Raw genomic sequence first — 14741 nt, forward strand, 5'->3', positions numbered from 1 at the left:
GAAAGCTATTCAGTTACTTGAATGTGCATTACAAAGTCGGCCAGTGCTGAGCTTATTGGAGCCTATACTAATCCTTTTTACTCTTGATGCAAGTCATTCACCTTGGTGATACATGTGGCTGAACGCTAATACACGGCTCTAGTGCACCCTCTCCGCTAGCGGGAATTGGTCAACTCACTTGATGCGGGCGCACTCAGTGCTCCAAACCCATGGCGGCCCAAGTGCATTGACGACACCTCGCATTCGGTCACAAGTCGCAATGCTAACATGGTAATAACCTGAAGCCTCTTACCTCTGAGAGTTGTGTTGCTGATCAAACCAAGGTGGGACGCGACACTTGCCTTGATATCTCGACAGAGTCCTATCATGGACCAGGCATACTTGGACTTTTTGGTGCGATGGGAAAAACAAGATGAATGGTCTTTCTTCAATCTGACTGGGTGTCCCCGAGAATTGCTGGTTCACCTGTTCCAACTTGCCGAGTTAGCCAAGCAGTGCGAGATCGGCTTATCCATGAAATGGCTGACTTTCAACATGACTCCTGTTACAAAGATAGAACATGAACTGATTGGGTGGAAGAATGACATAGATCCTCCATCAAGTGACGATGACCCCACGTTGGGTGAAGAAGAGGCAATAAGGCAACTCCACGAGCGACAAGATCGCTACCACTGTGCGGAGGCCTGGCGATATGCATTGCTCCTATATCTTGAATATATCTTCAAGAGTGATCGCAAAAGACGATCTATCAGTGTTCACAGACTGGTGCGCAAGACAATTGACCACATTCGGAGCTGCCGACGAACATCCCAGACACAAAAGCAACTCCTTATCCCGGTCTTCCTCGCAGGCAGTGAAACCACAGATGAAGATATGCGCCATTTTGTGAAGAAATACTGTGCTTACTGGGGCGAGAAGTCTCGTTACAGCATGTTTAATTCTGTTCCGGTGCTTTTCGATGAAATTTGGGCCACAGGAAAATGGTGGGGTGCCGTGATTGATAGCAAGACGAGACCTAGCTCTGGCGATGGACAGGAAACTACACAATTATTGTTTGGATAGTGCTTGTGATAGGAATTCCATTCTTACTGGGCTCTAATCCAACCTACTACATCGTTCGTTCGTCTTGCGAGCATTGTTCCTAAGCCTAAAAATAGCATGATTTTACCACCTATAAATCTCTCAAACGCCACCTTGACTATGGGATCTCTACATGCAATGTTACTTTTGAGCAATAAGAATTTTTGCCCTTGCTGTCACCTGAAACTACTACCATGGAAATATTGGGTTCACAATACAGAATATAGTGTCATAGGAAGGTGTCACTATAACGGTCTGATTTCATCCAGGCGTGACTAGAGGAACCAACGCCACCTGTACTGAACATTCGCAATAGCTACCAGTGAGTTCGATAGCTATCGTGTGCCATCGTCAATAAATGGCCGAGCCACAAAATCCATCATGCTGCCGCCATTGTCAGGTCCTTTCCCAAAAGAATATTTGAGATGACGCTGTAGTACATACATGTACACATAGACCTAGGTACAATGTAAAAACCAAGTTCCCAAGTAGAGCACACTGCCAATGGGAGTTTTATCAGCAGGAAACCCCAATAAAATCCTTGGAAACTTCAATGTAGACGAGGTCGTTGCTATCCCCCTCGTAAAATATTCCGAACCTGTCATCGCCGAGTGCGGTGACAGTGGAATAGGACATCGAGCCAGACTGGAACACTGCGCCAGAAGACCAGGTCTTTCCGTCGTCACAGGAATAGCGGATTGTACCATTGCTTCGGCTTGTTTTACTGTTTGCATTGGTAAACAGGAGGATCTTGGCATTGGCCGAACCATGTGCCGCATCAGGATACATCCTGGTAATTGCTCCGTTATTTCCTGGGTCAGGGAGTTGGGTTTCGCTTGCTGGTGTTGACCAAGTTTCACCACCATCGGTTGAGGTTGCCACCTTTCGATATCCGCTACCATCGCTCGGGCGTGAGTTAAGCATCAAGTTGCCGTTTGATAGCTCCACAACTTTGTTCTCATCCATCCCAGTGCCAATGACTTTCCCCATCTTCCATATAGCGCCACCGTCGTCACTGTAGACACTGTAGGCTTGCGAGACCTTTGAACCGTCTGATTGGATGACTTTCCCAAGGAATTGTTGAACCAGGCGCCCGGCGTGTTTGCCGTATTTGAGTTGAATCCCCTCTCCGGATGAGGCAAACATCCCAGTAATTCCACCGACGTTGGCTACCCCGTTGGAAGTACTACCCACGGGCTTGATTGCTTTCGTAATGAGTGGCGGTGCACCAACGTCGGCAGATGCAACGGGAGGCAAAGAGGATTCATGGTCTGGATCAGTGGTCCAGCTAAGTCCTCCATCAGTCGAAACGGAGACTTCAGCGCTGACTATGTTTAAGTCGGTGTCGTCATTTCCAATTTCGCTATTGAGAAATCCCTGGTTCTTCGAGAAGACATGGAAATTAAAGACCTTTCCAGTACCGGAGTCGACCACGTAGCTTGGGTCACTAAAGCCGTACTGTTGGAGTGTCGACGACGCTGGTTGACCTCGCGCAATATATGTTGGGTTGCCCCAAGTCTTCCCACCGTCCGTACTGCGTCGTTGTAGAATTGAATTTGGGGATGGCGAATCTCCTCCATCTGGGCGCCCATCATATGAGGCCAGGAGAACACCATTTCCCAGACTTGCCAAGGCAACAATTCGGTACTGTGGAAACAGCCCCTTTCCATTTGTGGCCAGCGTGTGCTTTGCTGTGACGCTTGCGCTCGCCGCAGGAGTTGCCACGGCGAGGATGGCACATAAGGAGATAGCGCGCAAGATGGAGCACTCACGTGCCAAATACATCAATGAAGATAGCATCGTGAAGTTAGTCCACTAAAATTGACCTGAAAAAGCGGGCTTTTGAGTGAAAGAGGAAGTGTGGAAACAGCTAACTGAGATGATGACTCTTGTTTTTTTGGAGGAACAAGGAGCTATTTATATCGAAGATTGGATTCAGTTTCACTTTCGGGACTGATCTGGATAATCTGGATAATCTGACGAAAGGAAAGGACTGCAATCTATGCAGTCTATTCGATTTGATAGAGGGAAATCCAATAACACATAGTATGTATTGACGGGTAGAGGATAGATAGTACATACCAATTTTGAGTTCCTTGGCTTACGTCGGTTTCCCCGGAAAATGCAGACCCTGGGGAGTGGAAGGTATCCACTGGTCCCACTGGTCCCACTGGCTCTGCTGGTTTAGCTTCACAGGATCTGTATGCTGACTGCGTTACCACAATCTCATTGACCGCAACGTTGAAGAACTGAAGCGAACCACTGAATCAGACATGCGACGCCACGCAGTGTCATGCGTTACCACGCGCTATTGATGGCCCCGCTAGATGTCTGAATACGACCGCGAAGACCGGACTCCGATCCGATCGGGTTGCATTTGCGACGCGATCGGGTCAAATAGCACTGACCCAATCCCCACGCTAGGTGGGGATATCCAAACATTTTAGTACTTAATGACTCTCCAAATTTGTAGTATTGGAAACTACTATTATTCGCAACATAGAAATTCATCTATTCTTCAGCTATGGCTTCCAGCAGTACAAAGACAAACAAGCCCTTCCCACCAGGAATCCACGGCCCTTCGGTTACCTTCTTTGAAGATGATCAGCAGCAGGATATTGACTGGGCAACTCAGGAACGTCACCTAGAGTATATGATCACTTCTGGGATGCATGGCGGTAGGTCTCATTGGTACAGATTTACAAAGTAGAGCTGACCAAATGACAGTTGTGCTCGCCGGCTCCAGTGGTGAATCAGCTACTCTGAGTGTGGAAGAGAAGGGTATGTTAGTCAAGAGAGCCCGGGAGATCGCTGATGCCCATGGAAAGACTGATTTCACTGTCACTATGGGCTGTTTGGCTGGCTCCACCCGCGACATCTTGGTCCAGATTGAGACCGCCTACAAGAACGGGGCCGATTTTACCCTGGTCTTGGTACCATCTGTGTTCCATTGGGCGATGACCCAAAAAGCCATTACCGACTTTTTCGAAGAAGTGGCCGACCGTGCACCGATTCCGATCGTCATCTACAATTTCCCCAACCTTTTATCCGGATTAGATGTTAACTCGGATATGCTGGAAAAACTTGCCGCCCACCCCAATATCGCCGCGGTCAAATTGACCTGTGGAGGAGTTGGAAAGGCTACCAGAGTAGCTGCACGGTTTGAACCGAGTCAGTTCACCAGTTTACCTGGTATGAGTGACTGGCTTGTGGCCGCATTCGCCGCTGGAAGTACAGGTTGCATTTCAGGCGTTGCAAATATTTTCCCGAGGGTAAGAGCACACCTTGTCCACGGCAACAAGTACCAACCATTAATATATTTGGCAGGTCATGGTTGAAATTTATGATTTGTTCATGGCTGGAAAGGTCGCAGAGGCTACTGCACTGCAGAAGAAACTGGTCCAGCCTGAGTGGGGAATCGGAACATCAGATGTCAACGGAATGAAATGGATTATCGCCAAGGAGCGCGGTTATCCCTTGTCCAGTGCACATTGCCGTCGACCGTTCCCCAAGTTTGCAGAGACGGAAAAGCAAGACTGTGTCGTCCGGTTGGTCGCGCCCCTTCTCCCAGTTGAGGAGGAACTGAAGTCGAAGAAGGTGTAGATTCAAATCAGACATTATACATAAAGACGTAGGCTAGGCAATAGAAAGAATGGAAAACAAAATCGCAAAATCACCATTTCCCTCTGAAATGACATACATAGTACCCGACAAGGTTCAAACAATAGCGAAAGTGGTATAAAATAACTCCAGACACACAGAGCGAATGTCGACGCGCTTGCCCCCCTCGCGCTGTCTCCTTTGGGTCTCCTGGAGTACGTCGGCCGTCATGTTCGCGTTGGTGAAGACATGCTGAAGACCGCGAATGGTCTGAAGGATCCATTGGAATTCGTCAGAGTCATCCTCTTCAGTACCCCATAGAAATAATGGCCATAACATGTTGACCGGTATAGATTCATTATTGTTGACCATGCGATGCACTATCTCCTTGATTTTGCACAGCGCTGTCACTGCTGCTTTTGAACGAACTAAATGACGGTGTGCAACTCGATGGAGGTGAATGTAGCAGGCGTAAAAGTTAGCAAGATACGTCTGGAATGAGCGGACAATAGTGGACGCGAGCGGCTCGGCCAGAGTATCACTGCCAATATTTCCAGCTACAGCATGGTCCGTGAGTGGTGGTCTCCTATCATACAAGGATGACAGGTCCGCCAAAATATCAGCGGCGATAGCCATCACCTCAGTCTCGTCCTCCACACTCCCTCGGCTGCGGTGATTATGAGCGATTCTGGTGATACGACCGGTGATCGTCTGGACTTCCTGAAAGAAAGTTATCCCCGGCTGGCATAACAAATCATAGATCACCTCGTGCGCTCCGGGGTTGGAGGCGGAGCCTATGCTTTGCGGAGTTGAGCTCGGGTAGCTCGAACCTTGGGGCGAGGTATAGATTCCAGATGTGTCATTGACCAGGACTCCTTCCCCACCAGCCGATGCCGCGCGGGCGTCTAACAAACGAATCCAAGAGATGATGCGTAGCTCTAATACAGCGGATGTTAGCAAGAGGACTATTGAGTTAGTGAGTTCCTCCACACACCTGTGGAGCCCAAGCCACTCCTCTGTGATGCTTGCAGCGCATTATGGGCCTTTGCAAGGTTCAAATAGGCAAGGTCCAGCCGTGAAGTAAGAAACTGGATACCAAGTCAACCAAAATAAACAGTACATTGGCGCGGAGGCAATTAAACGGACATTTATGTACGTAAGGAAAAAGATAGTGGCCAGAACGTATCTGAGTTCATTATCGCTTATTATGACGTCCCCCGCAGATTCTCCGAATCTTTGTGATAACTCCGTCGCAGCATTCTCGTAGTGTTGCTGGTAACCTGCTGGCCCTCCTCCACTTCCGGACTGTATGGCTTCGAAGGCGGCGATCGAAGAGCGGAGCATCTGGGAAGAGGTTGCCATGTTTTCGAGCAGTTCCCGCGCAGAAGCACATCTGGGGCCATTCTCTACCGGATCAAGAATTGGTGGCAGGTGTAAATGTAGCGAGGTTTGGACTTCTGGATTGGCGACTGGGGAGTGTTGTGATGACTGTCGCGGAGGGAGAGACGAACTCGGGGAATCTGCGTCGCTAGATCGTGCCTGCTGGTAAGTATTCCCCAAGGCCGTAAAATCACCGAAGTCCGGGAAATAGACGTTTTGGAACATGTGAAACCCCTCTGTCGGAGCTGGCATGGGGTGAAAGTCAAAGAGGAAAGGCGAAGGAGATAGCTGATTGACCTCCAATGCGACGTTTGACTTGAGAGAAACCGGGTCATTCTGCAAGGAGGGGTGTCGTTGTGGCTCGTTGACTTTCCAATCACACTCCAGGTTCAGACGCTGGCAATGATAACATAGAGGCCTGCGTTCATTGCATCTAACCTTGCGACGTTTACACGTCAGACAGCCGTTTCGCGACCGAGGACCATATGGGCGACGGCGAGTGTCTTCACGAGCGACGAGAGGTGGAGGACTCATTGTTCTTAGCTTTTGGGAGACTACGAGAAAGTGAGGGAAAAAGGAAAGGGAGACTAAAGACCTACGCTACCATCCCAGGGTCACCATCTCCGCTCCAATGGCAAAATGACAAAAGTATTCAACCTCCACCATTCCACTATGTCACCACCGCGGTATCGTTATTATTGGCCTATCCAATCAGTTTCACGATACAAGGACCCCTCATGCCGAGAGTTGACGAATATTTCTTATGTTCACTAATATGGAGACGCTAAGCCGATTCCTGAAGATGTTGTATTCAATGCGATACTGCGACACTACCATTACACTAGTACACTGCTACTCTGCTGTAACAGTAGATGTAGGAACTTGATTGAAAATATTATTAATAGGTACTTCGAACTACTACTAGTAGCTACATATGTAGGTAGGTAGGTACCTACCTAGGTAGGTACTTGTTTACGGTTAGATAAGTAATACCGAGATAGGGTTTTGCGGGGAAATCTGTCAAAGCCGAGATGGAATGTTTAGTCCCGCTAGTCCATTACCTAGGTAGTTTAGAAGCGGATAGGTTCATCAGGAAACTAAAGTTGGGGAGAATTAATCTGACAGCTAACAGGTACTAAAACAACACTAGTCCATACTACTGCGCGGTATAGATTAGTTATAGATTAAACAGTCCACCGTGTATATGTAGGCTGATAGCACATACCCAATAGTCCAATATAAACAGGTGACTACCCCGCGTCTTTCCCCAAAGCAGAAATCCTCTATCTACCTACCTATTTGAGACGAACAACATTCCCTTTTTGGGTAGGCGAGCGGCTTTTCCTGTAATAGGCAACCCACATCGGCTCTCTCGGTTTCATCGGCCCCAATCTTGTCTCCCCAACTCCATCCCCTAGAACCGACCCGACCATCGGAATGTTCTCCGCGGGTAGAATGCCGTAAATGCATGCTATGGTGAACATCCATTAAGAATTATAAAAAGCATATGGGGAGGGAGTAAGTCGAAATCCTAAGCTAAACTAGAAACTGGAAATTCAATCCCCAAAAATATTCAACCCCGATCATCATGGCACCTCTCCCAGAAGGAGTCGCAAAATCCTTGGCGGAGACCAAAGTCGAGTATAGACGCCTGGGAAACAGCGGCCTCCGTGTATCCGTTCCCATCGTCGGATGTATGAGCATTGGAAACCCTGAATGGGCAAACTGGGTCATTGGTCCCGAAAAGGCCCTCCCACTCCTGAAGGCAGCCTATGATCGAGGAGTCAACACTGTTTGTGCCCCTATCTCACTTTTGCTGAAAACTGAAAACTGACTGTACCTAGTGGGATACTGCAAACATTTATTCCAACGGTGACTCGGAGAGAGTTATTGCCCAAGCGATCAAGGAATATGAGATCCCGCGGCACAAATTGGTGCTGATGACGAAGGCGTACAGCTGCGTCGGAGAGCAGCAGTTTCATGCATACCCCATCATTGAGGATCTGAAGAAAACCAAAGACTATGTGAACCAGTTTGGTGAGCCACAGCAACTGCATTTGCGAGGTAGGCACAGTCACTAACTGCGGTTAAAAGGCCTCTCACGATCGGCAATCTTCACCGCACTGAATGATTCCCTCAAACGTCTGGAGACAGACTACATTGATGTCTTCTGGATCCATCGCTTTGATCCCGACACACCAATTGAAGAGACTATGCACGCTCTTCATGACCTGGTCATTGCAGGAAAGATCCGGTACCTCGGAGCCTCGTCAATGTGGGCGTACCAATTTGCCATGATGCAGGCATACGCGGAGAAGAACGGATTGACAAAATTCATTGCGATGCAAGTACGTACCGAGTCTGACCCCCCCCCCCCGACTATATTCTCTGGATTGCTAACGCGGGAAAAGAATCGTTACAATCTGCTGTACCGTGAAGAAGAACGTGAGATGATCAAATATTGCAATGCAACGGGTGTGGCTGTTGTCCCGGTAAGAAGACCCTTGCTATAGTAACTATCTACAATTTCTTTGGCTGACAGTTTTGCCTTTTTTTCTTTTTCCATCAGTGGGGCCCACTTGCAGAAGGGCAACTTGCTCGTCCCTTGAACATTCGAGGAACCACTACCAGGTCCGCTGGTGGCAATGAAACGCCTTCAAGCCTGCGCCCTGAATCTATGGAAATCATCAACCGGGTGGACGAGCTAGCAAAGCGCAAGCAGTGGACTATGTCTCAAGTTACACTGGCCTGGCAGCTGAAGCGAGTGACGACTCCTATCATTGGCTTTAGCAGCGTCGCGAGGATTGAGGATGCTTTATCCGCACGCGGTAAAGAGCTCACAGCCGAAGAAGAGAAATACCTGGAGGAGGTATACACCCCTGTCGAGGTTGAGGGCCATTTCTAAGGAATAGAATTTCATATTTCTAGTTGCAAATATTGCTACCATACTTGTAATTGACCAACTGTAACTACATACATGTATCTGCCTGATCATTGCGTACTACAGACGTGCCTTTTCGCGATTCCCGATTCACATGTAAGATAGACTCCATCCATGGACTGTCAAGCTGTTTGGAAGCAAGAAAAAAGTATATCCCAGTTATAAATTTTGAAGGTCAAGGGTTTGACACGACTTCACATTTCATGAGCAGGGCTTTTAATGGGACAAACGAGTCTGCGATAGTTGCTTGCACTGGGTTCTATGTCATCCTTTTGCACAAGAGAAAGGATTTTGTCACATCAGAAATTTTTAACATGGGATATATCGTGTTTAAGTATCAAGATTCTTAGGCTAGTCTTGCATCTTCAATTGTACAAGAACACGAAAAGAGTGTGGTACTGCCCTCACAGAGCTTCCAGCGAGTCTTCCACTCAATAAATATACACAAACTCGTCATTCTTCCGGTCGGTCAAGTCTAGGAATGGTGCAGCTTCATCGGACAGTGGAACCTGCACTTTGCCGTCTGCTTCAAACGCATTTGTCATAGATCTGTCCTGGACCTCCGCGGACTTTCCATTGCTGACTCTCCGTTTGCTGTGCTGCCTATTCAAGAAGGCTAGATTGAGAACTTGGAGCGCCACACAGCCAACCAAAGCAATGAAGAGCCCAAGAATGGCCCTTATACCGGGAAGATATGATGGAGATTGCTCTGCGGTAAATAGGAGGGGGCCAGCGAGAGCCCCCGCGGATGTACCAACCTGATAAAGTGCCATCGTGGTGGACGTCTTGGCGGCACCAGCAGTGTTTCCCACGACCCATGACAGAAGTAGGGGATTGGCAGAAAACAAAAATGCACATAGATAATATGCCAGCAGTAGTGGTCCCTGGTTGGATTGGTCGTCATGCCTGAGCCCGTAAAGCATTCCGATGCCCGCCACTACAGGGAGCATGAAGCCGGCTAAAACGGCGGATTTCAGCTTCAACTTGTAGGAGGCCCAACAACTAGCGACGATGACAACCGTTTGCACGGCACCGAAGGGTATGTTAAGCAGTGAAGTTTGGTATGCGTCAAATCCAAAACCCTTGACAATAAGAGGGCCGAAAGTGCTTGTCATCGCCGATCCCATGTTTGGAAGCAACGCCATGACAACCCAAAGCCAACTCTTAGGTTCTAGGGCAACCTCAAGAACATGAGACCAGTCAAAGTTGTAAGAGGAAGCGCCAGTTTTATTCGCACGGAGACGTTCCACGCCTTGTTGCCGTTCGTGCTCAGTGAGAAAGCGGGCAGATGTGATGTCGTTGTCGAGTTTCCAATAAACCACGGGCGCGCTGACAATAGTAATCAATCCAACAACAAGGAAGATTCTGCGTGACAATTAGGGACATTCAGATGTCATGACGTATGGTGACTTACGTTTGCCATGGCTTCAACGCATCTGAAGGGATATGACCAAGGCCGTACGATAAAGCAGAAGCTACCATAGTGGCTGTTCCGTTCATGGAATACCAAATCGAAACTCGAAGTGGTTGCTCGACACGACGATACCATTGGCCAGTGAGGATGGTAAAGAGAGGCATACATCCAGCTTCAAATAGGCCCAGGAAGAAACGAACAGTGACCAATCCCGCAAAGCTGTTGCACGCGGCCGTACTTGCTGCTGCAACCCCCCAACCGAGGACCATAGATGGCATCAGAATACGGGGCGGGACCTTCACAATGAGCCATGCCGAGAATGGCTGCCACGCTAACTGCGCAATCGGGGCAATGGACGAGACTAGAGAATACTGGCTACCCACGAGACCCGTGTCCTCCTGCAGATTGAAAATGGAGGCCGTTCCCAGGACGCCCTTGTCCAAGACCTAACAGGCAGCTGATCAGCATCGTATAGGACATATGATTGATTTCTTACACTCTCACTTGTAAGAAGTATACCCAGGTAAGAATCGTCAAAATCGTTTTGTCTGTCTTTCTTCTGATTCGAATGTTCTAAAGGGGTTAGGAAGTTCTCTTTCGCCAGAGATTATCGAGTTGGACATACCTCTTCATTTGTGAGAGTGACCATCACACCTTCTTCCACCATACCTGGGGCTGACTTGTCTAAGTCGGTCTTTGCGTGTGTAGACTTTGAGTCCGCAAGAGATTCAATATCTTGATTTTCCATTATGAGCGAACCCCAACTCTTTTGTGGGCAATATAGAACTGGAGTGAGAAGTCTTGCAGGAGAAACTCCTTTGAGGAGATGCTGTCAGGGTCTTATAAAGTTCACCAGAGAACGATCATGAGCTCTACCCTGCTCTGCCCTGATAACACGATGCCGGGGGATTTAATTAAACGACCAATCACTTCTCCATTGCCGATCACGTAGAGTCCGGGGTAAACTGTAATCTTGTTTCCCCAGTAGTGGGACCGGGTACTTAGCGTATACCTAGGTAATACACTGGCCTCTCCTACCGAAGGTGGTAATGTTGTAATCTTATAATCTTCGAATTTCAAGTAATTGGTATCCTATCGACATTCGGAAATTCTCGCCTCGATTACACAAGGTTACACTCCTTTCTCCGATCAGAATTCGTCACCTCAAGACTTCACATTCTACCTAGGTAGATAAGGTATCTTGGTCAATGGATTCAATTGGCTATTTTGGTATTGACTGGGATTTATTTAAGTTTTTCAGATCCAAGGAATACATGTAAAAGAGGAAATTCAAATTTGGCCTGTGGCGTAACATTAGATGGCAAGCCCCTAAGCGAGGTTGATAAGCGGATGTGGTGGACACATGTGCAGGGGATAAGCAGGAAGAAAGTACCCTCCAAGTTACATACATATATGTACATGGATGTGGGCAGGTACCTCCGAATCTTCGCATAGGCGATTGGTGTGGACCAGCTCGGCTTTCCGACCGGATTGCTATGAATAGATGGTGCACCACGCGTTTAATCCATAGAGCTTGGTGGAAAGCCCCCTCCTCTCTGGGACCAGCCGATCGGATATCGGGAGGAAGCTTGTCATTGTCAGAAGTATAACTCTGTCTCTAGCCAATAGGTTCATTTATTTCAGTGGGTGAGGATATATAAGTGGCTCATCTCTGCTCTCATTCCAAATGTGGCAAATTGTTCTGTTACCAATCCTGGAAGTCTGGTGAGCATATATCCTGGCTACAGCTATATAGCTTTAGAGCTTGGCTTTATCTACTAATGTGGACAGACCAACTGCCTAGAATCTCAGCTCTCTTTTCCAAGTCTGACTAGGAACCATCTAACCCCTCTTTTACCTTAACCCAGTAAGGGTCACCTACACCTACCCGGACTAACGCACAGCCAACGTTAAGAAAATTTGAATCGATTTTACAGAAATGCCTCCCAACCAAGACAATCAAGACACCCAGATCATCGGTTATGCCGAACCCTGGATTGTCTCCCCGGGAGACCCAGTTGACATCAAAGTAGGTTATTTGCACCCGTACCCTGGTACATCTCATACGCTAACCCATTTCAGGTTTCAAGTTCCGAAAAAGGATACGATCACCGCCTAGTACGTCTTGTCCAGGGGTACAGCGGTCCTCATGCTCCCCCCGTTGTGCTGGAGGATATCACCGAGGTACCGGTTGGCCACCACGAGGATGGTCGCTATCAAGATGCTTGCCCCGGCTCATACGCTCTTATCCCATCCTGGGCGGAGGTGACACCCACAGTGAAGGAGGGCATCGAAGTCGAGTTTCATGTCCAACCATACTTGCTTGATGTCAACTACTATTGTCAAACCCTTATATCCTGTCTCGACATATCTTCTCGAACTGGTTTCGCCGTCGTTTTGAGGAACTCAAACATTGAGTTCTTCATCGGCACCGGGAATAGGATTCAGGTTATCCAGAGCCAACTCGTCGTGAATCGCTGGCGGTGGCTCCAAATCCGTCTCAGTGTCCTTAACAACACATTCACTTCGAACATCCGTCAGTTGAACCGCCTAGCCGAAATCGCCCCGAATGGCGAGACCATGACTACTGCCATGTTGGCACCCATGATTTTGGGGTCGAATTCGTTGCTGTTTGGTGCAGGCATGTTCAAAGACATTGGACACCAGAGCTCTAAACCATCATGCTTTTACAATGGCCGAATCGACTCTCCCTCCTTTACCATGGCGGGCTCATCAAGGCGTACTCTCGCGCAGTATGACTTCTCCAAAGATATACCTAGCGACTCTATCGCTGATGTTTCTGGAAACGGTCGACATGGTGTGTTGGTCAATGCACCCACACGTGCGGTCAAAGGATTTGACTGGGATGGCACTCAGCCAGACTGGACCAAAGCCTCGTACGGATATGGTGCGATTCATTTCCACGAGGATGACCTGGATGATGCAAAGTGGGCAACGAACTTCTCCGTTACCATCCCATCGACAGCTCGCTCCGGCGCGTATGCCGTTGAAGTCAAGTGCTCAGATGGAACAAGCGACATGGTCACATTCTTCGTTCGACCGGGTCCTAGCTCAACGGCACAAGTGGCTTTGGTTCTCACGACATTCACATACCTCGCGTATGCAAATGAACGAATGTTTGATGAGACCAAATCATCAGCCATGACAACTCCGGATGGAGTTAGCATCGGACAGGGAAACGAGTATTACAAAAACCTTGCCCGGCGACCGGATTTGGGTCTCTCCGCCTACGATGTTCACACAGACGGCTCCCCCTGTGCATACTCCAGTGCTCGCCGACCGATACTCAATCTCCGACCAGGATATGTACACTGGGCCTTGGACCGGCCCCGCGAATTCAGTGCTGACCTTCTCATGGTGGGCTTCCTGGAACGTTCCGGAATTCCCTATGACATTATCACCGATCATTGCTTGAGCAGCAGAGGTCGAGAAGCAACCTCGCAATACACGACCATCATCACCGGCTGTCATCCAGAGTACCACTCTCTTGGTTCTCTCGACGCCTTCAGCGCATTTGCAAAATCGGGGGGTAATATGATGTATTTGGGCGGCAACGGGTTCTACTGGGTAGCCGATGTTGTCAATGAACAGCCTCATCGCCTTGAAGTTCGGAAGGGCGATCAGGGTTGTCGGTCCGTTACGTTCCCTGCTGGGGAACGAATGCACAGTCTCACCGGATCTCTTGGAGGGCTATGGCGCAGCCGCGGTCGTGCTCCCAACTACCTCTGGGGCATTGGGCCCTGTGCGTTCGGCGCTGGAAAGGGAAAGCCTTACACGGCAGATTTGCGATATGTGCAGGATGCCCAGTTCAGTTGGATTTTTAAGGGTATGGACCCAACTGAGCCGATTGGCGAAAATGGCTTCGGCGGCGGCGCCAGCGGTGACGAGATCGATCGCCTGGATTATGCGCTTGGGACACCATCCAATACGGTCCTACTAGCCAGAAGCCAACAGCATGATGATAGCTTTGGACTTTTCAATGAGGACTCGATGTTCCCCATGGTGAACACTCTGGGTTCCAATTGTGACATGGTCAGGAGTGACCTAGTATATTATGACACCGCGGGAGGTGGCGCGGTATTTTCCGTTGGCAGTATCAACTGGTACTGCAGTCTCGGGTGGGACGATTATAGTAACAATGTAGCTACAATGACTGGCAATGTGCTGAGAGAATTCGTAAGAAGAGGAAAAGGTGGTGGTGTTCAATGAGGTTCTCAGATGGGAAGCAAAAGATGACTGTACTGTTAGTGGGATTCCAGAGCATTTTGATCATCGTGTTGGTTTTCTTGTTTCTTGTTTTTCCCT

At 48.7% G+C, this 14741-nt stretch overlaps 7 protein-coding genes across 7 annotated transcripts; 4 read left to right on the top strand and 3 right to left on the bottom strand.

Moving 5' to 3' along the window:
• Nucleotides 1-366: 366 nt before the first annotated feature.
• On the top strand, nucleotides 367-1062 carry N7525_006167 (uncharacterized protein; the record flags this gene model as incomplete). Its single annotated transcript, XM_061213634.1, has 1 exon — nucleotides 367-1062. One exon carries the CDS (start codon nucleotides 367-369, stop codon nucleotides 1060-1062), a length of 696 nt encoding a protein of 231 aa, XP_061070655.1.
• A 534-nt stretch (nucleotides 1063-1596) lies between these two features.
• Nucleotides 1597-2880, bottom strand: N7525_006168 (sialidase family protein; the record flags this gene model as incomplete). Its single annotated transcript, XM_061213635.1, has 1 exon — nucleotides 1597-2880. One exon carries the CDS (start codon nucleotides 2878-2880, stop codon nucleotides 1597-1599), a length of 1284 nt encoding a protein of 427 aa, XP_061070656.1.
• A 724-nt stretch (nucleotides 2881-3604) lies between these two features.
• Nucleotides 3605-4683, top strand: N7525_006169 (dihydrodipicolinate synthase family protein; the record flags this gene model as incomplete). Its single annotated transcript, XM_002564015.1, has 3 exons — nucleotides 3605-3758; nucleotides 3808-4352; nucleotides 4408-4683. 3 exons carry the CDS (start codon nucleotides 3605-3607, stop codon nucleotides 4681-4683), a joined length of 975 nt encoding a protein of 324 aa, XP_002564061.1.
• A 114-nt stretch (nucleotides 4684-4797) lies between these two features.
• Nucleotides 4798-6594, bottom strand: N7525_006170 (Zn(II)2Cys6 transcription factor; the record flags this gene model as incomplete). The annotated part of the gene is made up of 3 exons (XM_061213636.1): nucleotides 4798-5618; nucleotides 5675-5768; nucleotides 5827-6594. 3 exons carry the CDS (start codon nucleotides 6592-6594, stop codon nucleotides 4798-4800), a joined length of 1683 nt encoding a protein of 560 aa, XP_061070657.1.
• A 1054-nt stretch (nucleotides 6595-7648) lies between these two features.
• Nucleotides 7649-8965, top strand: N7525_006171 (aldo/keto reductase; the record flags this gene model as incomplete). Its single annotated transcript, XM_061213637.1, has 5 exons — nucleotides 7649-7852; nucleotides 7905-8124; nucleotides 8155-8408; nucleotides 8472-8552; nucleotides 8630-8965. The coding sequence occupies 5 exons, from the start codon at nucleotides 7649-7651 to the stop codon at nucleotides 8963-8965; spliced, it is 1095 nt and encodes a 364-aa protein (XP_061070658.1).
• A 467-nt stretch (nucleotides 8966-9432) lies between these two features.
• N7525_006172 (uncharacterized protein) lies at nucleotides 9433-11163 on the bottom strand (the record flags this gene model as incomplete). Its single annotated transcript, XM_061213638.1, has 4 exons — nucleotides 9433-10366; nucleotides 10416-10861; nucleotides 10912-10974; nucleotides 11041-11163. The coding sequence occupies 4 exons, from the start codon at nucleotides 11161-11163 to the stop codon at nucleotides 9433-9435; spliced, it is 1566 nt and encodes a 521-aa protein (XP_061070659.1).
• Nucleotides 11164-12354: 1191 nt separating this feature from the next.
• N7525_006173 (N,N-dimethylformamidase beta subunit family domain-containing protein) lies at nucleotides 12355-14645 on the top strand (the record flags this gene model as incomplete). The annotated part of the gene is made up of 2 exons (XM_002564011.2): nucleotides 12355-12444; nucleotides 12498-14645. 2 exons carry the CDS (start codon nucleotides 12355-12357, stop codon nucleotides 14643-14645), a joined length of 2238 nt encoding a protein of 745 aa, XP_002564057.2.
• Between the last annotated feature and the right edge of the window lie 96 nt (nucleotides 14646-14741).

This window comes from Penicillium rubens, assembly GCF_028828025.1.
Source record: "Penicillium rubens strain IBT 27055 chromosome Unknown utg000002l_segment0_segment0, whole genome shotgun sequence".
NCBI classification, from domain to species: Eukaryota; Fungi; Ascomycota; class Eurotiomycetes; order Eurotiales; family Aspergillaceae; genus Penicillium; species Penicillium rubens.